The sequence below is a fragment of the Petromyzon marinus genome, chromosome 47 (assembly GCF_048934315.1).
Source record: "Petromyzon marinus isolate PM22_M1 ecotype Great Lakes invasive population chromosome 47, UKy_Petmar_22M1.pri1.0, whole genome shotgun sequence".
Taxonomy (NCBI): domain Eukaryota; kingdom Metazoa; phylum Chordata; class Hyperoartia; order Petromyzontiformes; family Petromyzontidae; genus Petromyzon; species Petromyzon marinus.
Window position 1 is genome coordinate 6,321,098 of NC_133713.1, and position 26,233 is coordinate 6,347,330.

General features: G+C 47.5%; 1 protein-coding gene across 3 annotated transcripts in view; it reads right to left on the minus strand.

Annotated features, from left to right (window-relative positions):
- COL4A6 (collagen type IV alpha 6 chain) overlaps nt 1-26,233 on the minus strand; it is a 186,591-nt gene that overhangs the window by 49,929 nt on the left and 110,429 nt on the right. For all 3 annotated transcript variants that reach the window (XM_076074332.1, XM_032971838.2, XM_076074331.1), the window contains exons 5-21: nt 25,956-26,090; nt 25,639-25,683; nt 23,148-23,264; nt 21,748-21,816; nt 21,022-21,057; nt 18,439-18,501; nt 15,432-15,467; nt 13,661-13,702; nt 13,083-13,175; nt 11,188-11,241; nt 9,982-10,044; nt 6,568-6,612; nt 4,932-4,985; nt 3,959-4,025; nt 3,325-3,435; nt 1,772-1,936; nt 555-647 (exon numbers count right to left, since the gene is read on the minus strand). In XM_076074332.1, coding sequence (XP_075930447.1) covers nt 555-647; nt 1,772-1,936; nt 3,325-3,435; nt 3,959-4,025; nt 4,932-4,985; nt 6,568-6,612; nt 9,982-10,044; nt 11,188-11,241; nt 13,083-13,175; nt 13,661-13,702; nt 15,432-15,467; nt 18,439-18,501; nt 21,022-21,057; nt 21,748-21,816; nt 23,148-23,264; nt 25,639-25,683; nt 25,956-26,090 — 1,288 coding nt within the window. The remainder of the gene's footprint in view (nt 1-554; nt 648-1,771; nt 1,937-3,324; nt 3,436-3,958; nt 4,026-4,931; nt 4,986-6,567; nt 6,613-9,981; nt 10,045-11,187; nt 11,242-13,082; nt 13,176-13,660; nt 13,703-15,431; nt 15,468-18,438; nt 18,502-21,021; nt 21,058-21,747; nt 21,817-23,147; nt 23,265-25,638; nt 25,684-25,955; nt 26,091-26,233) is intronic.

The window sequence follows — 26,233 nt, forward strand, 5'->3', positions numbered from 1 at the left end:
AGGCCAGAGTGCGAGTGGACAGAATTCCTTATCGGGCTCCTACTAGTGGAGCCCTTTCTGCCAGCGGTAGCGTGAGCAAGCAATTGCGGGGCTGCGCCTTTCCCTTTCATTACTTTAATTATTTTACTTTGTAAGGTCGCACTCATTGCACACAAAGCGCTCGCCACAAGTGAACCACAATACCTTGCTGATCTCGTCAAGGAGCATAACACACTCACGCAGACTTCGGTCATCCTCGCAGCGGCTTTTGGCTAACCGTCGAACGAAGACGGTCACCGCATCGCGCGCTTTCAGATTCAGCTTCTGCGGCTGTCTGGAATGCTCTTCCTTCCGATATTAGGAAGCCACTGGAGCTTCGAACTGTTAATGAATCTAGATTGAAAAGTAATTTCTTTAGAACTGCTTTTTGTGCTTAGTTTGTTGTCCTTCCCCCGCACCTCCGATTAGCACGGTTGGCTACGTACCGTGGAACAGAAGTTCAACATATATACATTATACAGGAGGAGTATGTATTGTATTATTATTGCAGAGGACAATGGCCTCCGATTACACACCTTGATCTCCTTTGTCACCGGCCGACCCAGGATGTCCGTGAGACCCCCTGGGGCCTGGGTCTCCAACTTGTCCGCCACCCCCGTAGTTAGGGTCTGCGTGATCGGCAAGCACAAAAACGATAACATCAGGGGGGGAGAGGCAAAACACTCCGTGGCTCGAGTCGCCGTTAACCCAAAGTTCCATTCGCCGCGACCCACCCACAGCACGCGTCCTTTTGAACCCGACAATTTGCGCCATACGTGCACAGCGCTCGTGTTCGATCCGCTGCTGGCTGGACGCGCTCCTCCGACGAGCTGTTGTGCGTCTTGCGAGGAGCGGGGCGGGGTTGTTTAAGGCACGCTCCCTTCACCACGCCGGACACGTCGGGTTAGTGACGGTGGCGGGAGCAAAAGCCGTTGTGGCGTAGTGCAGTACAACGATAGATTGTGACGCACTGCCCTCTGCTGACAGGGTAGCCCTGCAGCAGCAGCAGCCTATATCACCGTTTAGTGCACGTTGGTGGCCGCACATCCGAGCGCTCTCCAGGCTCGCAACCGCTTAACTTCCAAAATCTGACGATACTGCAAGAATTCCAGGCGATTTGGTCACAGGCTTAAAACAAGTTGACCCGAACGGCCTTCCCATCCTGCATGCGCCTGGCTATTGCTAATGCACATTCCAAGTAAAAATACAGAGAACCGATTAATTTATGTCCGTGCTACCTATGACGTATGGGAGACACGCGCGAGCAAACGTGCACACGCACACACGAATATATGTAAAATTTGAGCCATCGCTCTCTCCGTAGCGTAACGTGGGACAATGTCCACACACCCAACGCTCGCTGTTGCCTCCACAGCGGAACCACCAACATGTCACTAGCGGCGAGATGTTAACTACCTCCCCTGGTATACAGGAGGTCGTGGGTTCGACCCCCGACCCTGACGCCTGTTGTATATTTGGAGTTTTACATGTTCTCTCTCTCCCCGTGGCCGCATGGATTTTTCTCCGTGGCCTCCCATTTATTCCCTCCACATTTATAAACATGCGTTTAGAGTATTTGGTGGCTAAAAATGTCCGCGTGATGATAAGCCGCTTCATTGAGCTGTCACTTGTTGCCAGGCCGCTTCTGAAAAAGAGCTACATAGCTCAGTGGGCCTTGCCTGGTAAATTTTAAATACTTTAATAGTTTAGTACTAAATTGTAGTGCGTGTGTGTGCATGTTTGTTTTCATTACCTATTATTAATTGTCCAGGAATGCCCGGGGGCCCAGAAATCCCTGGGAAACCGGGAGATCCGTCGAGTCCAGGAAGACCGGGCAATCCGTAGCCAGGAAGGCCGGCATCTCCCTTCTCTCCCTGCATCCCTGGTGATCCTGGGGCACCAATACGCCCTGCCTCACCTGAATATAAAAGGTTGGAGGGGGGGAGTGTGAAGGGGGGAAGGTGGAAAAACAAGGGGGGGTGGGGGGGGGGGGCATGGGTGCCGACCGTCGCCGCCCGTGTGGCAAGAGCATGGCACGAGTTGTAAATAAAAAAAAAGCGTGTTTTGCGAAACGTGTCCTGGACATCGCGCGGCTGAGGAGTGCGTTCCTTCCCACGCGTTGGATGGGTGAGGGCGCTGCGATGGCGGGATGTTATCTCGCTCGCCTGGTATGCAGAAGACCGTGGGTTCAATCGCCACCATAATGCCTGTATATTTGGAGTTTGCATGTTCTCTCTGCGGTCGCCTGGATTTTTCTCCGGGTCCTCCGGTTTTTCCCTCCACATTTACGAGCGTGCATTGCGAGTGCTTTGGTACTCTACATTTCCACGTGATAAGCCACTTATTTGAGCTATCATTTGTAGCCTGGTCACTTCTGAAAAAGAGCTGCGTAGCTCAGAGAGGGCCTTACCTGGTAAAATAAAATAAAAAAGCTCATAGTTTAGATCTCCTGGCGAGTGTCCATCGGATAACGCAATGAAACCGTACGAGCCTGAGAGCTATCCAGGCGTTGCACGTCCACAGGGAGCGAGAGAGGCTGAGTGTTGGCTGCAGGGATGGGTTTACGGCGAGGATGCAAAGGTGAGGGCTGGTTTTGAGAGTTGCCACCTATCCTGGTTATCCCAGGACGTAGCTGTCCTGGGAAATCTGCAAGTCTAGAGATACGGCGGTCAAAATGCATGTACGTGCAGTTCTGTCACTGTCTCCCGGTATTGTGAGATGTTCCACTTCCCACGATATGTCCCATCGTTCCTTTTTTATGGTTGTTGTGGCAATCCTATTTGGTTTTGAGATTGAGTTTGTCAGATGACCAGGTGGATGATGAGGCTGTCGACTTCCACGTATTCGTGGTAGCGAGCTCTCCGGCACAGCTCCATCGCGCGAGGCACGGCACGCCGGAACGCCGAGTCCGCGACCTCTCCCGCTCCGAGTCCTCTCAACCCCCAAGCCCGCCCCTTCCAAGATCCCCACTGGCCTTCGCTTGCAGACAAACCCTCTCGGACGAACTTTTCTTCGCCACAGGTAGCTGCTGGTGAGTGACTGCTCCCCTATCCCGCCCCCGCCTCACCCCACCGCACTGCGTGTGACTAACCCACGGCCATAAAAAAAAAGTTAAATCACAAAGCTTCAACAGCTACGAGGGAACGTGAACAAGAATCCATGGGGAAATATAGAGCGGCAGGAGCTGGATACTTGGCGTTATTTGCCCTTTGGCCCTGTGCTCGGCAATCGAGATGAGAAGGCGCGATCGGGACGTCCAGGCGATTGGCGTGACATGCGTATCTCGTCCGCCTTGCGCCCACTTGCCTCTTCCAAACGATGGGGAGCCGGGTTGCCCAGGCAGCCCAGGTTGGCCCCGGTACCCAGGGTCTCCCTGCAGGCCGCGGGGCCCACTCGGACCGGGGTCACCGGGGGGCCCTGTGGAAAGAGACGTCGCGCAAGGCATGGCAGTGCCGCTGACGCCACGCGCGGCGAACGAGCGGAGACGCCTTGCGGAAGATGCGGTGACGCCGCATCCTCACAGCGTACTGACGTCGCATGCAATGAATGTGACGCGAGTCCCGCCGCTGTCCCTGCTTGGCCCTGAGACAGATTCAGATGTCCTGTGAGCCCACAGCATCATAGTTTGGTTATGGCTCTGCACAGTAAATAGCCAGTGGGAAAACCACCCATACGGTGAGGGCCCCAGGCTGGCTCGGCTCGAATGTGCCAGTGGAAAAATGGGCAATATTTGCCCAAAGCGAGAGGCAACGTGAACTCTGCGACTAGAGCCGGCACGTGACTTTACTCTGTTTGACAGGGGAATGCAGCAGGGGCCTCAGGGAAGGAGTAGTGGACAGCCGGGATCATTGCCCTCGCTCTGCCCCGTGTGAAGCCTCTTTTCCACGCGGCAGTGGCCAAAAGCAGAAACGCACAGAAAAAAACGATGGCTCGCGCTTACCTTTGGTGATTCCGTTTTGCGACAGGAAAATGGTGGGACCGGCGGGCCCTATTTCTCCTCGGTCGCCCTGTACATGGCAGGAAACGTACCGTGCCAAGCCACTCAGCGAGGATACCGGACAAATACCGTCGGCTGCAAACAGTGCTATTTTGGTGTAACTTTTTGGTGTTGATTTTTTGGCAAGTCGACCGCTGTCGGCCAGAGTTGTACGGTTGTTTCTCGGGTTGTTTTGATGCTGTATTGCTGTTGTTGCTGTAACCATGTTTCTATAGAGTAACCAGGTCCCCATCAAAAAAATTGCATTTATAGCCCAATGGGTTTGAGCTGTGCCACAATAAAACCTAAAGACTGGCCCCCCCCATTGTATAAATGTGAATTTGTATTTCTGCTGGGCTTGAAGCTGCAGATATAGACGAGCGTGGATCCAACGATTTAGGCCGGCGGATTTCAAATCGTTGAGGCACCCCGCTCTGGCGAGGGTCTGTTGAGCATTTCAGGGCTGTGGCATGGATAACCGTGCAGGATAAATGTCGAGCATGTAGCAACAACGCACACTAATACACAGCATGAAACTGAGCACCTTGTCGTGGGCACGTGCTCCTCTTCATGTATCCGTGGCCTTAGTAAACATAGTGGTATTAATGCGGAAGCCACAGAGTAACAATGCCCCCCCCCCCACTTCCCCACTTGCATGTGTTGTGTTGAACCAATTTTTGCATGCGTACGTAGCCAACCGTGCTATTCGGAAGTGCGGGGGAAGGACAACAAACTTAACGCAAAAAGCAGTTCTAAAGAAATGAGTTCATGCCAACTTGCAGACTGGCGCGTGCCGCATTCTCCTTGTGCCTCACAAGGGAAAGCTGCCAGCAGGGGGTGAGGGCAGGGGGTACGTCGCCTGCCACAGGGCACCACAAGATGTACAGCGCGGTCAAAGCAGAGTAAATATTGAGTGACCAAGAAGATGAGAATTTACCTTAATCCCAGGATTGCCGTTCTTTCCCGGGATGCCAGGGTTCCCCATGTAGCCCTACAGTGTCATAAACACAGCATTACAAATGTCGTTAGACATGGGAGGCATGGTGCGACTCCAGTCTTCTGGGGCCCGTCCCTTTACCTACAGCAACTTAGGACGTTAACCTGTTGAGCATGGCATTGGCAGATGAAAACTCATGCTACGAAATGTATGGTCGCAGATCAACCTCGTTACTGTTTCAATTACGGTGTTTCAACATTTGAAGGAAAAATAATTGTGTGTTGCCAATAGCAAGGTGCCTTTAAAGAAATAGCCAAATAGAGATGTTACATATTTCAGCAGGAAGGGCTATTTGGTTTCATTTCATGGGCATCCTGCGACGGGACGGAATAAAGTTTGACTGACTTGATTGAGATCTAAAAATAGGTTTAACCCTTTCTGGCAATAAAACAGCTGTGTTAAGATGTTAAAACACCAAACAGAATCCTTTTGCAAGGAATCATGTCTGCATTAACCACACACAGTACTTGTGGTGAACATGCAAACAAAAAGATACGCTGGTAATGTTTGCATTGTCTTTGAAGCTGATCGGTCCCCACCCGAGACAGTCTTCTTTAGAGCCTCGTCTCAAAGAGTGTGACATCAGAGGACGCCAAAAGGCGGACAGCACAAAGACAATGCCACTATGAGGGCATTCATAGCTCGGGGTGAGCAGCTACATCATGGGACCCGTGCAGACAGGATTCTTTGAAAAAGGATTCTGTTTGGTGTTTTTAACATCTTAACGCCTGTTTCATTGCCAGAAAGTGGCAAGAAAGGTCCTATATTGATTGAAATCGTTCAGGGGTCAGAACACTCCCTGAGCCGGAACCGCTGAGTTCCTGGATTCTTATCTGGGTTTCAGCCGGCCCGTGACTAAACCAGGTTCTTAAGGTGTAAGTGAGCTGATGATCATTTTTACTGTCTCGTGATAAACACATCTCTGCGTAAGTATGAAAACTTGGACGTGTGCCATGTCACCAGTAGCATAATTGGAATAAGACTGGTGAAAAATATAGTTTTGTCAGATTTAGAGGGGGTCTCCAAATACGCAGCCTTCCTGCCCAGTGAAACCCAACACCGATTTAAATTCCACAATGAAGCAGGTCATCTTTCCACGTGGCAACCTTTCCCCTTCATGTAACGCACGTGATATTTTCAGTGGCACTTTTTAGCAACTGTATTTGAAAGAACAATCAATTTTTAAAAATTCTGAATGCATGATCAACAGAGAATTCTCCATGGACTTGCTCCTGCCTATCTCTCCCCTCTCATTTCGCTCCACTCCATATACTCTGCTACTTCTCCCTCTCATTTCACTCTTAATCTCACTCTACTCCCCTCCATGCACTCCCCTACCTCACCCCTCCCATTTCACTCCACTCCCCTCCACACACTCTCCTACCTCTCTCTCATCTCACTCCACTCCCCATCCACACACTCGCCTACTTCTCCCGTCTCCTCTCAGGGTGGATTGGTGGCACTGCAGGTGTAATGTAGCAGGCCATGCAATGCTTCTGCCCAGATGTCTTCATGACTAAACCAAAACAAAAGTGACTCAGGCATGAGTGGCTCGTCGCGTGTTTCAAGGACTCACCTTTGTTCCTGGTTTTCCAGGAATTCCATCCTCTCCAGGAAAACCCTGGAAATTACAAAAAAAAATATGTATATATGTGGACGAGACAAAACATATGGATATCGGTATAAGAAATGATTCATTTCGGCTGGGTCTACCTGGATTGATGACCCGGAAAATATTTATGCATCCGGCACATCACATCAAGAATACCTCTCACAGTGGCTGGTGTTACTAGTCACGTGCCACCTACTCTGTCTCGCAGGGAGCCGGGAATTATTCAGTGAGAAATTAAGCCCTGGATATCAGTAAAGTTAAACAACAAATACAATTAATCGATTAAAATATTACATAACGCTCACAAAGTAAGCAAATAATTTGCTAACCGTATGCTATTGCTACGTTTAAAGCTGATGTGCGGAATAGATCTGCACAAACGACACAGAACGATTGCAGAAACAATATACACAAGAGAATAAAAACACGGGCAAAAAAATATCGAGTTAAAAAAATCTAATTGCGCGTGCTTGAATCACGACAATTCGTCAGATCACTGGGAGGTCGAGTCTTGATGCTATATCCCAGCGGTTCCCAACGTGTCATCCGCCAGGGCGTGTGGGATGCGGTCCGTGGAACCGTTGCAGATTTGTCGATTTTTTTTCTTCACAAAACACCGAACAATGTATTGCTCATAATATTTAAGACCGGGAGCAAGTGAGGGCGTTACCATTCTGGAGAATTGCCCGATGAAGCTGGATGTAATTACCAGCGAAACGTCGTACTCAAATTTTAAATGCTGTTGATTCACTCTTCAACACACCGGTGGGCTAAAGTAGTGAACTATTTGTCCTTTGTAAACGTGACACATTTTTTACTGTTTGGCCGTGTCGGGTGGTGGAGGGTTACGACACATTTATAAATAACGCGATCTAACCCAAAAACCTTTATTATGAACAATATTGGTCGCGAAAGCCTACGTGTTAAAATGTATTGCTCATCGCACGGCTATCCAGTGTGGCTCGGCAGGAGAGCAAGTGGCTCGCAATTGGAAGCTTGTTATTTTTATTTCTCTGGCTGTTCAATTAACATTTTCCGGTGCTTGTAATCGGGGCCACATTTAGGCGTAAGCTAAGTAAGCTGCCTCTAAATACGAACAAAAAAATAATAACAAGTTTTGGGTTTCACACTGTAATCGATTGAAAAATGAAGGCGATCGGGAAAAAGATTCTCTCAAATGCTTACTTTCATTCCGATATGAAAAAAATATATATATAGTCCTCGATGGGGCATCTTAAGCTTGAAATAGTTAGGGCTCCAGCGTGTCATAGTCTCGCCCTGCTTGTAATATATGTAGCAAATTTTGTTGGTTCAAGGTGGCCCGCGAAAATATTTTAAGGGCTGAACAGTTGTCAAGGAGGCCAAGAATGGCTGGGAGCTACTACCCTACCCGAAGTCTCGTAAGCAAGGGGCTGGGGTTTACTGTTCATTCCTCCGCGGGTTCATCATCAATTCGTACGTCAGCTCAGCAGGAGGGCAGCCTCCTGGCTCAGGGAGCAATGTCAAAAAGAGTAAGCGAGCGGCTGTTAGGGGGTCTGCTGTCTGCGATGTGGCCAACAGGGAGCGCCATGCGCCACAAGGTGGAGTCCTGCATGGGGGTGGGTCGTACACGACGCCAACGTAACCCGCACACGTGACCCGCACGCGAACAGGGGAGCCGCACCCACTCGCGCTATGCCCTCCCCATTCAGGACTCTACGGCAAACAGTGGCAGGTCACTATTTCCAAACTTTCAAAACTGGCCCTTCTACCCACCTGTGGTGCAATAGATACCAACCAAACGTTAATGCAATTTTACGCGTAGGCTTGTTGTGGGTTTTCTCGCCATCACACCGGAGTGCTGAAGTCATACCTAAATGGCACATTTTGTTCGCGTGAAAAACCCCTACTGAAGTGGCTGCGTCGGGTGCTGGGTTAACGACTAACGCGATCGAACCCAACAGACTTTATTCTGAACAAATGTTCATGATCAGTTTATTTGACGTACAGTATTCGATACGTTTGCTTGGTATGCCAAATATACCATAACCAGCCTGGTGGCTCAGCTGTAGAGCAAGATTGTGACTTCAAATCCTAGGTAGGGGCTGACTCAGCCCATCATCCTTCCAAGGGTCGATAAAACGAGTCCGACTTTTGAGGCAAGTAAACAGCGGTTGTCCTATGGATAGATTCGTGCTTGCCATGGGAATGTGGAAATTTCACCACTGGCTCAGGGCTGTAAAGAAGAGCTGAGCACCGCCTCAGTGTTGAATTGAGAAGGAAACTGCAGTTGATTTCACTTTCAGTCAATTAAATAAAATTCATCGCGTTGCCCTGGTCGATTTCTGGACATTATGAACATACTCTTTGGTTCTTTCGGTAAAGTCACGTGGATATAAAATAAAACAATAAATCACGACGTTTCGGGCGCAACACACCTGATGACGGACGCTTGTGTTGCGCCCGAAACGTCGTGATTCATTTAGTTTTATTTTATACCTACGTGACTTTACCGAAAGAACCAAAGAAGTATGGATTCCTGCAATCACGAAGGCTTCAAATCAAGATTATGAACATAAACAAGGATCTGTTGAAACGAGTAAAAAAGTAAACATGTCCGTCAGACTATCGGTCGCCGGGAACAATATCTTCCAGCAGTATTTATTTAAACAATCACACTCTGCTGGCGATTCTCAGAAAGCCCAAACCGCTGCGGGGTTTGCTCTTCCGAAACCGGTGTTGCTGGAAACATTTGGTTAGAATACCCATGGGACTGCCAGTCCGGAAACGTGATTTTTTTTACTTTCACGCGCTTAAATGAACCCTTGTCTGTCTCTTTATATATTTAGATTTCCCCCCATTGTGTTTTTGCGACCACGAAATGCTTAGGAATAAACTTAGACCTTTAAAAAAACATCCCAACTAGCTTTTCGAAGATTAAGGCCAGTGAATGCAGTATAATGTTCAATTCATTCATTAACCCTCATGCTTCTGTATTCTGAATTGTACGTTGTTTAAGAAGCATACACAAATATAAAATTTTCCCAACTACAATGCAAGGAACAGTCTACTTGAAAATGGGCTTTATGTCACTTAATCAAGCTGCTACTACTGCTACGGTATTGATATTCCCATATATACTTTATTTAAGTGGTAGATTAAATAAACCCCTTGTGACAACAGGAAACAGCAAGGGTGACCTGGGTTACAAAAATAACAATTTAAGAACCACAGTATATATTTTAAAAAATATAAAAAATCAACAAATGTGGACTAAATAAAATAAACATTGATGCTGCACAATGTGAACAAAGCTAAATGAATGGTAAAGTGGAATATCATTTTTTTTTCTAATAAAATCGTGTAAGTGGCATGTTTGCGAGGACATCAAAAACCTACCCTTGGGCCAGGCAGACCTATAATTCCTTTCTCTCCCAACGGCCCAGGAGGCCCTGGGGGGCCCTGAAAGTCAATAAGAAAACAAACGTGAATCATCAAACAGTGTCGTCTAAACCACGGTGGCCAATCCACCAAGCGCTGGAGGATCTCATCCAGCTCCGCTGCCCACCAGACAGCTATGACACAACAATGGAATTAACCCTGCGATGTACTCGAGTCACAAAGTACTGACACCATGCATTGGTAGATGTTGTTATTATCACCATCATCATCATCATGTTTTTTTAAACGCGTGAATTCATAGCCGGTGATTTTCATTCGCCGTCAGCCGCAATGAAAGTCTGCTCACGTCGGCGTTTGCTCCGATGGATACTGAAATCCACGGAAAAGTATTTTTGCGATCCACCCGTGAATCATGACACACGCATTGGTCACCGCTGGCCTAGTGACTCGGAAAGTGCACATGGCATACGACACGCGAAATATAATTTTGAGGAAAATGTTAATCACCCATTTGTTAACATGTAAAACTTATTCAACATCATTATCTGCCACCGTGTATCCACATAAAGGCCTCTCCATGCCATTAATATCCATCACTTAATTCCATGTTTAAGTAACAACTAAATAATAATGCAAGTCACAATTTTACAGGCCTTTCTTAATTCACTGCTGGATAAAGACCTTCCTATGTTCTGACGTCATAGGGAATAGCTTGACCATACTTCACCACGATGGTCAATGCGGTTCAGATGTTGCTCGCCAAAAATGTTAGCTGTGGCCCGGAATTAAACTAAGGTCACCGGGCTCATAGCGCAACGTGCTAACCGCTGGGCCACCACTCTTCCCCACCGTGGACTATGTACACGAATGAAGCAGTAGATTAGGTAAACACAACGGTGCAGTCCTGAAGGTACCTGCTCATGCCATTGCTGGGCTGTGTCCTCCTCTTCTACGTTGCAAGAGGTGGGAGTACACCACACTTTACCCCACCAAACGCGACCTTTCGATCGACTAAAACTGCGGCGTAGCCATTCATTACCGCTGGGTGGACAGAGGCGGGCAGGCGATTTCAGAAAATTTGCATCGCCGTTTCAACGTCCGCTCCCCCAAAGAACCAACCGGCACCTGCGGTTTGCGAGTCGGAGCGTGCCGACCGTTACGCCGTCGCGTGTTTGCGAGAGAGCCGGGGTGCCGGAAACTCACGTCGACGCCAGGTATCCCGAAAGCGCCGGAAATTCCATCAAAGCCTCGGTCTCCCTGTTTGCGGAAACGACAAACGGCACGTGCACATCACCGCGGGGTGTTTCTTTGGAGCCAGCTGCCCAGGATTGGGCAACAACAAAAAAAGACACTGAGCCCCACTTTTCACCCAGGCACACGCAACACGTGCACACGCTAGAAATTAATTGCAACCAGCAATGACTGCCTACTGCTACGTCTTTAACAACAATAATAAACTTTGATTTAAAGCTTTCGTGACTGCAGGGGTTCATATTCTTGGTTCTTTCGGTAAAGTCACGTAGAAGGGAAACAATAAAATAATAAAAATATAAAACAATAAAATTCTCACGACGTTTTATATTTTTATTATTTTATTGTTTCCCTTCTACGTGACTTTACCGAAAGAACCAAGAATAATAATGAACTTGCATAACTTTTATCAACACACTCCTGGATTGAGGTCTTCCCAAGTCAATTTGGTTGGATGGGATTATTTGACCATACCTCACCACCAGTGCTGGATTATCCTAGTAGCAAAAGTATCTACATATGCTACTGGCCCCTCACGAGCTTAATCCGGTACTGCTCACCACGCCGGTCGATACGAGCTGGTGAAGCGGGCCTCAGAACCGATTTGGATATCACACGCCAACTGATCTCCCCGTCACAAATAATGTGCAATGATGAAAGGCCATTTCCCGAAACGTCACCTATTATATATATTTTTTCCTTTTTAAGGCTCTTTACTTGACATTCACTTCATTTATTTTATTTGATCTACTGCTTACCTTTCTTATGCTATTTGTTGCCGCATGGCTGCACCTCATTTTGGGCGCAGTTTGTAATTTAACTCTGCTCGGTCTGTGTTAGCCTCCGAGGTCGTGACGGGGTTTCCGTATTCATTCCCGTTGCTCCGCACACCCCCCCCCCCCATGTACCATTCCCGTTCCGCTGCAATGTTGCACCGATGCACAACTTTATTGTGGGCGACATTGGCACGTAAAACGAAGACCGATCAATCGGTTGAATGCGTCGAGTAATTTTTTTTCTTGTACCCGCTCATAAACTGCATTCCACCTTCCTCCTACCACCCCCCCCCCCATCCCCTCGTCTTCACTCCTCCCTTCCTTAGACCCCCCCGGCGGCCTTCCGTGTCCCACCAATGTATTCATCCAGCGGCCGCCACTGCGACACCGAGACCTCTGATTGCAAGCTGCATCGGGCGGAAGATTTTCACACTCGGCGGTCCCGCGGCGTGGCGCAGGATTAAGGGGGCTGCGAATGTGCCGCGCTTCAGCTGATGAGTGCTCCCATCTGAATCTACAACAATCGCTTTTTGCGCGATTTTTGCGTTTCCCCCCTCCCCCACCGCTCGTGCGGGCAGTGCGGTGGAGATTCACACATCGTAATCACACACACAGAAAGGGCCGTCGTCATTTCTACGGTAATTACGGTTGTAGAAAATATGCCTTATTTGTGGGACAGGCCGATGTTTTGGCACGTACGATATAAATGCATATATATAACTGAATTGTACATCAAAATTGAATGTTCCATTGGAATCCCAGGAAGCACCGATATACACAAATGAGGCTGAGTCGACGTTGGGAAGGCCCAGGACTGGTTGAGGTTATCGTCACTGATGTTGTATGTGAGTGGGAATCGAATTCAGGTTGAGTAGCGTGCTAACCACCACACTACCGCTCCCACAAACAAAGATAAAGACAAAGATCACCCGTATTGCCTTAACAGACTGTAGGCGCAAGCGCTGTTAACCATTGCGGTACTACACTCGGCATACACACAACGCAAATACTTGAGTGGTCATGGAGTTTCAGACAAGTGGGTGCCTTGGCGTGACAATGTCGGTGCCTGACCTTGTCTCCACTCAGCCCCTTTAGCAGGGGGCTGGTGCCAGGCCCCTTGACTGGAGAGCCGTTCCAGGGAGGACCAGGAGGGCCGACTTCACCCTAGCATCGGCACAGCACGGTAGGGGGCGCGGAGAAGGCAGGGCCAGAGGGGTTGAGAGAACGAGTTGAAGTTTATTTTGTCTAACCAGGTGTGAGAACTCAAGAGACCAGGATGGAGGAATGTCACTTGCAAGAGAGTTTCGGGTCACCCAAAAACGACATAAAAAAGATGCAACTTAACATAAAGCACAACAATGAAGTGAATCGAAATCGGAGCAAAAAACAACATAGCAATCGGCGCAAAAGCAATCGCATTACAAAAGAATTGTGAAACAGTGCGTGAACACAAATGGACATGAAACGGAATACATTTCACAGAATAAAGGTCAGCTTGGATGAATTACCTTTCGAAACCGTTCTCACCTGGCTAAAGCAAAAATAATCTTGAAACACGCAAAACACGTGTTCATCTCAACACAGCAAAACAGTTTATTTACGGCTTCACCGGAGGCGCTTTACATCGCATAACGTCCGCCAGATCTCACCTTTTCACCTCTTTCTCCTTGGCGTCCAATACCCGGGTTGCCCTGTTCACGAACGCAACACAAACATTGCAAAGATCCACTGTTATATTGTTATATTGCCAACTGCTAATCCTGTACAGAGACTCCTCTACTAACGAACTTTCAGAGATACGAACAAACCTGTCCCGTATGTCAAGTTGCCTGCTCGTACCAAGAGTCGTAAGTTCAATCACCGTGCAATAGATGGCGGTGGTGGCATCTACATCTGCAGAACGTGAAAAACCAGTGGGATCTACGTCTACAGGAGATTATACAACTTTTACATTCATTCCCCGTTGTTAGTGTGCATGCCGTACAACATGTTTGGAATCGACAGGAACAAAGTTGGACTAACGAACAAATCGACTTACGAACAGACCTCTGAAACCTAACTCGTTCGTAAGTAGAGGAGTCCTTGTACATGAACACGTCACGGTGACTATTGTGCAAAAATAATAATATTAGCATATAGTTGCAATCTTAACACAACATCGTTCATGCCCCTTGACTATAGCGACACTAGAATATGCGACGCAAAAGTTAATATTCTTTCACATGGAGGCGTGGGAAAATCACAGGCAAGCGGGAAGTCCGCCAAAACCGCCGCCATCAATTACCCAAGCTCTGGCATCCTGTATTGGGATACTGGCCAACTCTACGAACGTGTGCTTATACAGCAGAACCCCTCTTAACGACCATCCCTGTCAACGACTAATCGCTTAACGACGGGCCTCCATAGAGCCCAATGCGTAATGTATAGTGTAGTGCATAGTAGTTGTACAGTGTAGTGTATTATAGTGTAGTGTATAGTAGTGTATAGCAATGTATAGTAGTGTAGTGTATAGTCGTGTATAGTGTAGTGTATAGTAGCGTATAGTAGTGTAGCATATAGTAGTGTAGTGTATAGTAGTGTATAGTATATAGTAGTGTAGTGTATAGTAGTGTACAGTAGTGTAGTGTATAGTAGTGTAGTGTATAGTAGTGTAGTGTATAGTAGTGTATGGTGTATAGTAGTGTAGTGTATAGTAGTGTAGTGTATAGTAGCGTAGTGTATAGTAGTGTAGTGTATAGTAGTGCATGGTGTATAGTAGTGTAGTGTATAGTAGTGCATGGTGTATAGTAGTGTAGTGTACAGTAGTGGTCCCTCCATAGAGCCCACTGTGTTTGCTTACCGACCATTCCCCTGTTAACGAGAGGCTGTAATATTAATTAATGCATTGATAAAGCACCGATTTTTTAAATATTATGTGTTTACAATGTTATAATCATCTTTATGTATTAATATCCATTATCTAAATCTCATAAAGTACTTTTTTGGATGAAAAATTGTAATTTTCGATGCTATCAGAACGAATTAATCCTTTAAACGTGTATTTCCTGTTTTTCGTTTAACCACCAAATCACTTAACGGCCGGTTTCGTGGGACCAATGACCGTCGTTACGAGGGGTTCTCCTGTATATGTCTCAGGAAGCCGTAGCACCCCGAGAAAACGTTAGGTGGGGGGTGAGGTGGGCACGGGGGAGTGACAGTGAATCCCTCCACAGATGGAATGAGCCCGCTTGTTGTACTGCCACCACATCCTGGAGATGGCATGTGGTTCACGGAGGGAGTTACACAATATTTACGCGATCCATCAACCCGTCACCTCCACGGCGCTCGATTAGAGGCTTGCAGCGTAAGCCACCAGCGCCCGGCATATATATAAAAAAAAACATTGCAAACACTGTAAGCAGATGCACGTTTCAATTTTACCATTTCTCCTTGCAAGCCAGGTGGGCCGGGTGGACCCTACGAACAACATCACATAGGAACTGATTAACTGTCTTGGCAATTAATTGAATTGTCAGAGCAAAGCACAACCAGGCGCAGCACGCAATTCCGGTTACAATTTTGCAGCATCCCAGAGAGGTAAGGGGTCCTTGCAACAGCGGCAGCAGCAGATGCATTGTGGTTCTCGTCGAACACAAGCGGAGCCGAGATATAAACCCGACGCCGGTCCTCGGCGTGTTTGTTTGAGCGGCATTGAACAGAGCGGTGCGAAGTCAACTGAAGAGACCACCAACAGCGCACTGGCCCCCCTCCTGTGCTTATCCCGTCGGCAATGCTCTCAGAGGGGCCAAGGGAAACTTCTGGCTGGAGCACAGCCAACGTGGAATGGTAACCAACAACAAAAGCCCCCCCCCCCCCCCCCCAAGTACCGAGACGCAACATTCCGCTTTACCCGACTGCCTGTCGCGCAACTTCTCCCTGCCGTGTGAACGGGCACATTTTTTGAACCGTTTTTTGGCAACGCGTTCCCACACACTGCGATGCATTCGGACCGTGCTGTTTTTTTCTTCTTCTTCTATTTTTTTTTATTAAACGCAGCCAGCGGAGCGAGCCGTGGAGGTTTTGCGTGTGCTTCTGGGGCGGACAGGTGCTATTGTAACTCGTCACGGGACAGTGGGTGAGCTCACGGGGCAACGCACAGTCTCGCGGCGTGGCGAGCGCCAAGCCTAAATGGCATTCTTCCCCCCCCCCCCCAGGGAGTCTTTCCGAATTTTGGCAGATCGTCGCTGCATTGAGGCCAATATTTTTGGGGGGAGCGGGCGCGTCAAAGATTTCAAAACTGGAAGGCGTTGTTTACGTTTCTCGTCTGGTCGGTTTCTCGCTTGCTCGCTCGCTCGGTTGGTTGGTTAGTTGAAGCTGGGTTACATCAGAGTCGGGTACAGGGTTGTCACAGATCGACGTCCCTGACCGTGCACCCTGAAGCCCCCCGGGCCGCTCCGCGTTCGTGCGGCTGTTCGGGACGATTCGCGAAAGCGTGAAATGCGGGGAAGGATCCGCGCGTCTCGCGGAGCGATCTGCCAGGAGTTAGGCAGTGAGATGCGTTATTATTCACGCTCCCGCAATGCCTTTGCAAGTCACTGTGGGAAAGTTGTTGAGGACACAATGGCCTCAACGCTGAAGCAAATGCCCACCATCATGGCTGTGGGATTTATACCAATTACAAAGCAGTACGGAAGCTTGGGGATGCCATGGTAGCGAGTTGTTAACTCCCTCGCCTGGTATGCAGTAAGTCGAGGGTTCGATCCTGACCCTGACACCAATAGAATTTGGAGTTTGCATATGCTCCCCGTGGTCGTGTGGATTTTTCTCCGGGTCCTCCGGTTTTTCCCTCCACATTTAGAATTTTCCCCTCTACATTTAGAATTAACATGCATTTAGAATATTTCGCTGCCATAAATTTCCACGTGATAGGCCACTGTATATTTGGAGTTTGCGTGTCTCTCTTGCCGTGGTCGTGTGGATTTTTCTCCGGGTCCTCCGGGTTTTCCCTCCACATTTAGAGGCATGCGTTTAGGGTATTTGGTTGCTATATATGTGATAAGCCACTTGTATGAACCTGTCATTTGTGGCCAGATTGCTTCTGAAAAAGAGCTATACAGCTCAGTGGGCCTTACCTGGTCAAATAAAAAATAGTTTTATAGTTTTGTGGTCATAACGGCTAACCCCCCCATAAATCAGAATAGACAATAGGAAATCAAAGTAGACAACGGGAAATCAGAGTAGACAATGGAAAATCAGAGTAGACAATGGGAAAATCAGAGTAGACAATGGGAAATCAGAGTAGACAATGGGAAATCAGAGTAGACGATGGGAAATCAGAGTAGAGGATGGGAAATCAGAGTAGACAATGGGAAATCAGAGTAGACAATGGGAAATCAGAGTAGACAATGGGAAATCAGAGTAGAGGATGGGAAATCAAAGTAGACGATGGGAAATCAGAGTAGACAATGGGAAATCAGAGTAGACAATGGGAAATCAGAGTAGAGGATGGGAAGTCAAAGTAGACAATGGGAAATCAGAAGCATCGATTCTCTTTTGCCTCATTTGCACTGTTTGCCTCGTTTGTGCCGTCTCCTTTGCATTGTGTGCATCGTTGATGTTGCCCCTATTGTGTGATCTATTGTCTTTATTGTGCTGTCTGTCTTGGGCATAGCTTGTGCATCTTCAAGAATTGTCCGCCTCGATTGGTCTGCCTTTCTCGTTCGCATGAACCGCTGTGATTCCTGTCCGTCGAGTTCATTACATCACAAAAAGCAAGCTCAGAATTAATGTGGCGTCATAACGAATCAATTCCCACGTAATAATAATTTACATTTGTAAAGTGGCGCATTTCACCCGTAGATCCCAATGCGTCGCCGTGTATGCAAAGCAGGGAATAAACAGAACCAGCCGGGTAAACGGCCTGCACTTGGGCGTGAAGACCAGTTTAAAGAGGTGAGTTTCCAACACAGACTGAAACGTATCGAATGACTCTACGAATTGCATCGTGTGTGCGACCCGAGTCCAACCCATGACTGATGGGTGCATCGTCGCACACGCCTCCTCGGCAGGCCAAGGAGCTACGAGTTTTTGCACTCGCGACGCTGGGGATGTCTCCACGAGGGCCAGCAGGGGGCGAATGTTACGCGACGCCACTCGGCCTGCCCTGTGAATTCTTATTGTACATTTAGGCAAGGGGCGGGCGACGCAAGCCCTCTGACACAGACATGATGGGGGAGAGGGGTGCGGAGGGGACGAGGCCTACAGCGGAATGCACGAGAGACAAATGCAGATGGTATGGTTACTCATTCTGCTTAAGCGTTTAAGGTTTAAATCAAAATTCGTTTGAGGTTTGTTTAACGTTTGATTGTGTCGTGCCCGCCCAGAGCTGTTGAATGCCTCCACACACCCCCCCACCCCCCCTCTGGCCTCAATGCAAAGGCCAACTTACAGGGAAGCCCAGAGGTCCTGGGGTGCCGGCTGGTCCTGGTTGCCCCACAAATCCGCTCTGGCCCTGAGGCCAAAAAGAGAACAATACAATGAAACAATGCAACGGAACAACACGACAACAATAGCCCATGATCCAAGGGGGTTGAACGGTTCCTAACTGGGGTGGCATATGCTACCAGTGTCCAGCATAAACAGACATCTTTGTGCACATGTCGTCTGTTTTACAGACGAACGTAATATTTATTTGCACATTCTGGAGACGTTTCATATCTCGTTTTTGTTTCGTCCTTATTCTTAAATGACATTCTCTGTCAAACACAACCACAGTAACCTTGTGCAATGATCGTTTTCCAGAGATAGCTACCATGGTCGCCTTGCTATCATAAATGTGTGCGCTCTTTCAGTAAAATTCCCCAAAGAAATCACTGATAGCATCTGCCACCCTGAGTGGTACCAATAAGCAATTTTTGGGCCAATGAGTCAAAAGCCCAGTGATGGCAAATGAAGCCACATGAGCAACAACTAGCCTTCTGATTCCAGGCGTTTCATTGGTAAATTGCAAATCAGGTAAACGTAAATGTACAATCATGAACGCCCACTGCGACCCCCCTCTCACCGTCGCGGTCAAAGGAGACGTCAAATCAGGGAATAAACGGACGAGAGAACGGCCACGCAGATTTGGCGTGTGTGCCGGGGCGAGGCAAGCGGCTCGCAAAGAGCACCGATTGAGCAATTTGTCATTGTGAGGGCGGGGGAGGCAAATTTGGCTATTCGTGACCCACCCTAAATATGGACGCATTCGTACGCACACCCATTCATGCATGCGTACGCGCACAGTGTAAGATGATGAGAACGCTCAGCAGGGGAATTCTAGGGTTCAATTGACCATCAGATGTGCTGTGAAACACCACAATGGAAAAGCAAGCACAGTGGTTGAAAAGGGGCCCTAGTGAAGTGGCGGAGGCTGGGTTGGGGTCAGCGGGAGTGGGAGGGCGACTGCTATTCACTGATTGGCTAGCTGATTAGGGTTCAAGGCAGGGCTCTAGCATTTCATTGGCTGGTGTTCGACATCTACGATATGCTTTCCACTCCTCCCTACAATGAGCGTTCGTTTCCATTTTTGCCCAGTTTTATGGATTGCCATTTCGAGCGCAATCAGCAAAACCACAGCGATGAAGTGTACATGTGTATGCATGCACGACTATAAGTGCACCTTGCCTGGCACAAGCGCTGTGGCGAATGGCAGCTGTTGTTGTTGTTGTGGTGCAGTGGCACAACATAGCAAACGGACTCACAGCATGGCCATGCAAACAATGTGTCCAGATTCATTTGTTTTCTGTGCCCATTGTCAATAATTTTTTAATAAACCGGGCGATACTGGCAGATGGCACCAAGGTACACCGTGATTAAAAATATATATTGTATTCACTACTGCCTGTCTGCGTCTCTCTGCTGCCACAGCAGCGGTGCATTGTGGTTTCGCGAGTGAACACCGGAGTGAACCGTGTTGATGATATTGCAGACGAAAATATTCAATCGTGTTTTTAGAATACATTTTTAGCTGACAATGGCTATGAGAGGATGAAAATCAAAACCCAGCGTTGTGGTGACGACGACTGACGATGATGCGCCAAAATGAACGAGTCCGAACTATCACGCAGACTAAGATCATTTTGTAACATCATTAGAGACAGCAGTGCACTGAGGAATATGGACAATGGTAAGGTGGCTTTACATGTAGTTTACACTGATTGTTCAAATCAGTAAATGACAATCGGTTGTATGTATGCGTGTTGAACTTATTTTCCACCGTACGTAGCCAACCGTGCTAATTGGAGGTGCGGGGGAAGGACAACCAACTAAACACAAATAGTTCTAAAGAAATTACGTTTCAGTTTATAAGTTCAGCTGGTAATCGTAGGGATGTGGGTGAAATGTCTTGACCCTCACACCGACATTTAACAGCTAAGACAGGACTAAATGCATGACTGCTTTAGTTGGACTAAGAGAACGATTAAATTAAATCCACAGTGCCAAGATGTTAACTCCCTCGCCTGGAATACAGGAGATCGTGGGTTTGATGTCGATCCTTACGGCTGCATATATTCGGAGATTGAATGTTCTCCCCGTGGTCACGTGGATTTTTCTCCGGGACCACCGGTTTTCCCCTCCACATTAAGAATCAACATCACGCGTTTAGAGTGTTTGGCTGTTATACATTGTCACGTGATAAGTCACTTCGTTGAGCTATCATTTGTGATAGCCAGGTTACTTCAAAAAAAGAACTGTCTATCTCAGTGGGCCTTACCGGGTGGAATAAAAATTGTAAAATAGTTAAAAGTCCACACACGGAGACCTGACTCGATAACAACTAGACTAAGGCTCATAGCAAAGCAAAGAACTAAATAAACGCGGACAAAATGACCACTGGAGGGAAGCCCCCCCAGGTGTCCGAGGCTCCTCACGAGGGACCCCCCCCCGCGACTCCTCGAGTGTCGAGGGGATGCACAACATCACGTCTAAATGTTGTGTAGCCACCAGACGGGAGCCTATCTCATCAGACTGGAAGTGCAACAGGACTCACAGGGAGGCCATCTTGTCCTGGGTAGCCATTCTCTCCCTGCAAGAGAAAACACATTTTCCAATGTGTATTTGTAAAAAAAAAAATACAAGCCCACTTTATGTTCAAATTATAAGAGCAAAAAAATGTGGGTTGAAAGATAACGGATGAATTCACAGACAAAGATTTCGTTTTTGTCGTCTTGTACTTAAAAAAAAAATTCCGCCATTGTCCAAGAAAGTGTGTTAGAGAACGGCCCGCTGAGGGTGATTTCCCAGACCTACTTCTGCGATACATTCCAATGACCTTTTTGTTATAATCCACGTTAACAAGGGAGCAGAGCATTCTCATCTGCTCATGTGCTCATCTGCAGAGAGGCATGGTGCTGTAAACACATGACAGCAAACCCGATCATTTTTTTATTCTAAGAGCTGGAGCTTTAAGCCAAATAGAACGAAAAACCAGAATTCGTGTGATGTGTTTCTGGCCAAGGCCACCCAGTTGCAGGCAGGCGCGGTCTACACTTTGAGCTGCACAGAGGCAGTTGCCACTGGCGTCTCTCACGCTGGTCTGCCGTAAGGCATTGGAAATGGATTTAGATGAAATGTGAGATGCCGGGGCAATCAAGCGCCACCTATAAATGCAAATCTTTAATCCTTTTTCATAATCCTTTCTAATGTGAAACCATGGTTTTTGTTGTGCAGCAGCAGCAAGATGACGTGACAATGTGAAAGTTGTGGATTAATGTACCGTCGCGCCCTTGTATCCAGGAGGTGTGGTGACAGGTTCTCCTTTCTGGCCTTTAGGCCCAACTATTCCCTGCGTGAAACAATCACACAGACACAAATGCATTGAATTCCATTCGAAACATTTGCTTTCCCTGTGCTCATTGAAATATTAGTTTTCTTAATTATAAACGTTGGCTTTCAGGACCAATATTATGATTCGTAATTTAGTTTAATTCATTAATCCTCATAGCTGGGAAATAAAGAAAATGTTAAAGTGCAGCCCTACAATTTATTTATGATACCACTGCTGCCAGAAGGGCTGGAACTGGTCTAGAGAACCCCTTGAGATGATATTCTGGATTTGAAGCATTCGTGACTGCAGGAATCCATACTCTTTGGTTCTTTCGGTAAAGTCACGTAGGTAGAAACATAATAGATCACGACGTTTCGATTGCAACACAAGCAATCGTCATCAGGTGGGACAACCACAGCAAGAAAAAACTCTCCCCCCCTACTGCTGAGGCCTATATAACCTCGTGCCACGGCAGATCTCTCGCCTACTTCAGCAGTTGCTTCTTGCTGTGGTTGTCCCACCTGATGACGATTGCTCGTGTTGTGTTCGAAACGTCGCGATCTATTATTTTTCTACCTACGTGACTTTACCGAAAGAACCAAAGAGTTTGATATTCTAGGTCTACTATTCCACACTGGTCAGATGTATTGCAATAGGTGAGAGTGGACACAATGTATCTCCACAGACCCCCTGAGCCCTGGCTGAGACCCCCTGAGCCCTGGCACAAACCCCCCCTGGGTCCACTTCCCATCCCCAGCGCTGGAAAGCCCTCCGGACCCTGCGGCCGATATATAGACTAAACAAGTGGGGGTCACCTCTCGGTACCCCTATACATTCGTGCTGTTGGTTAGACAGAGGCGGAGGGATTTTACAAACCAATGTTTTAACTTCAGTACCGGGAGATCGAATCAAACGTACACCTCTGGATTGCCAGCGTGCTCACACTTACACAGTGGCAGCAGCATAATCTCCTAGTTGCTGATATTTCAGCGAATTATACCACGAATCATTACGTAGCAAAAAAATAATAATACGGATATGGATTCTGTGGTTTAATTGCATATTCTCCCCGCGTGGAATTTTCTCTGGGTTCTCAGGTTTTTACCCTCCCCATTTAGAATCGACATTAATTTAGAGTATTTGGCCGCTATAAATTTCCACACGATGATAAGCCACTTTGTTGAGCTATCACTTGTGAAAAAAGAGCTACGTAGCTCAGTGGGGTCTTACCTGATCAAATAGAAAAGAAGTTTAGTTAAATAGTTTTAGCATACATTGATAAGTTATTCATCTGTACGTCTGTTTTCAAAAGCGTTTGTATTTTTGCTGGCGATGGGAGGGAAGCTCACCGGGCGGCCCGACGATCCGGGGTATCCGTCATCTCCGGAGAAACCGGCGTCTCCCCTCGTGCCGTTGCAGCCATCGAGGCCGGGGATACCCCTCACTCCGGGCTGGCCAGGGTGGCCCTAGATGCGCACGCAACGTCAAGTACAGGTAGAGTGGTCGCTCGATCTACGACCGTTTGGTTGACAAAATTTCGCTACCACGAAATGTCACCGAGGCCACGCGCTGCCGCGAGACCATCAAGCGAGAAGCCACGCGGGAGGCTGCGCCGTCATCGTCCATCCGCGACAGCGTCACGTGTCCCCTGCAGTGCAACAGTCACGTGCGTCACAGCACGTAGAACTTATTTCGCACTGCGCGTAGCCAACGGCGCTAATCGGAGGTGCGAAGGTGCAGTGACGCTTTCACGTCAGCTGTCCAGTCTTTCCAACGTGCCAGCAGGATCTTTTTGGCGAGTTCTCTGAAGAGGGTAATAATTTTGTGTTTGAAATTAATTATTATGCAAAATCGTTTGAATATTCATGTTCTTCATGATGATTATTTGTATCGTGATGTATCGTTTTTACGTTAGGAGTAGAATTGTCCGAGACACATGCCTAATGTTTCGTATCAATTTAATCGGAAAATCCATTTCCGCATTTACGAAATGTAGTTTTACGCATGTCTTTTGAAGAACGCGCATCCCTTTCTTAAATCGAGGGATACCTGTATTGTGGAAAATCGATAAACGTGTCACGTTAGTTTAACACGTAGGCTTTCGCGATCAATATTATTCATAATAAAGGTTTTTGGGTTAGATCTCGTTATTTATAAATGTGTCGTAACCCTCCACCACCCGACACGGCCAATCAGCAAAAAAGTGTTACGTTGACAAAAGACATAGTTCACTACTTTAGCCTACCAGTGTGTTGAAGAGTGAATCCACAACATTTACAGTTTTTGAGTATGACGTGTCACGTTAGTTACGGCAGAAATATGCGGATATTTATTGCAGCTGTTTTTTTAACATCTCTTAGGTTATTTTAGCTCAACTGTAAAACATTTATTTAGTAAATGATGTTTTTATTTTCTGTAAAGTACCCTGAGATGCTCTGGTAACAAAGGCACTCTTTCAAAAACATCATCATTATTATTATTGCTATATTTCTAAGCGATCAATGGTATTCATAATTGATTATTTGAGTTTAGGCCACGTAACGATCTGACCAAATGTGTGTCGTTGTGACCCCTCCACTACCTGACACAGCCAAACGAATTTAAATGTCGTGTTGTTCGATCGTTTAAAACACACCGATTATCATCGTTCCAGCTGACCGGTGAGTTTAAAGACAATTCTCACGACCAAATCTAAGCGACTCGGCACAACGCTTTTGTCAGAAGCTGCCTAGAGCATCTATGAAGATGATGCCGTTTACGATAATATGAATTATAGCTACATAATTGTCAAGTTACAGCTTAAAAAAGAAATGTTATCCGCTTACTGATTTTTGCAGCAATCGACGTAACTTTGTTTGTGAAATTGCCCCCCCCCCAAAAAAATCGTATTACAGCCACATGGCCATAGCAGTGGCACAAGCAGAGACAGATTCTACTTAGAATGATGCAAACTGCATTTCAGCAGGGGGTGCATGGTCTGTGTCTGCGCTTTGTTGATCGGAAACACGAAGCTCAAACACTTTCAGGTCCCTAAGGGGAGCTCAGAGTCAAACGGGCGGCGGGCGGAGAAATTCCCACTCGGCACTCTACGCAAGACAATCTTAAATTTTGATTTAAAGCTTTCGTGACTGCAGTGACAATCTTCTTTGATGACAAACTCTACATTACAATCCTCACATTGCCATCCATCACGCTTAAATTTCTTTTTTTTTTTAAGCAGCATTCCTCCCACTATGGGCCCGGGGGTGCTCGTCGGTTGTGTAAAAAAAAAGCGGGGTTGAGGTTCGGTGGAGGGGCCTTTCATCCGTCCCCTCCTTTGCCGAAGCCCCTGGAATTGGGGGAGCGCTCTCGAAAAGCCCTCCCCTAACTCTGCAGCGGCGAGAACCTCGCATCGGGCGAGGCCTCGTCAGCGGCCGGGCGCGGCCTCAAACCCCGGCTGCCGCGTCCGTCGGCAGCGTGCCGATTACACCGCGGCTTTCACGGAGAGCGAATCCTTCGGCTCGCCCTCCAAAGAGCCGCCCCCCCCCCAACACCGCACAGCACACCGCAAGCGGCCGTCGAAATTTGCGCCTGGCTTTTGAAACCCATACTTCTTTCATTTTACGTGATATCTAGATGATGATTTTATCGTATTGCTTTTGATTTGCTAGGCCGACCAACTACCGCGACCATGCTTTGTGCATCGCGTGCTGGTCAGCCATCCATACAAATGAGACGAATATATTTTGGGGGAAGCCTTTAACGACGCTGATCCTCTTCCCAGCATTTTACAGCATCATCATTACGATTATGGTGCGGTTGCAGTTGTTTTCGGTTAAAGAACAGGTGGCCTCCACTCACCGGAACACCATTATTACCAGGGAAGCCTGGGACGCCAATGGGGCCCTGTGAAGAAAGAACATATTGCAATTAAAACATCTTACAGGTCAAAAGGTCATCAGTTTCATCTACCCGAAATAATGCCTTATAACTTGACCCAGCAACGTTTGCGTTTGACCAGCACACAAGTGCCTACCACCCTGAAAAGCATTTAGGAATGAACAATCAAGGAATGTAGTAATTATTAATGATAAATATCATTACAGAAATTTTAAAAAAAGCATGACAGATATATGCGTGTGTACCCTCATGCAATCAAGAAGACCTGGCCAACTCACTTTTTCTCCCTTCTCCCCGGCAAAACCTGGGGTCCCTTCATCTCCTTTCCTTCCCGTGGCGCCTGATACGCCCTCGGGGCCTGGAAAGCCTGGAACTCCTTTTGGTCCCTGAGGGCCGATGGATCCTGGATGTCCCTGCAGGCAGGCAACGAAAGAGCACGCACACTTTGCAACGCAATCCCGTGTCGGGTCAAGCCAGTGACGCCTTCAAAAAGCTTTCTCCACGCGCTGCTTTGCTGCGGGCATCTCCAGCAAGTCGAAACGATGCCCGCAGTAGC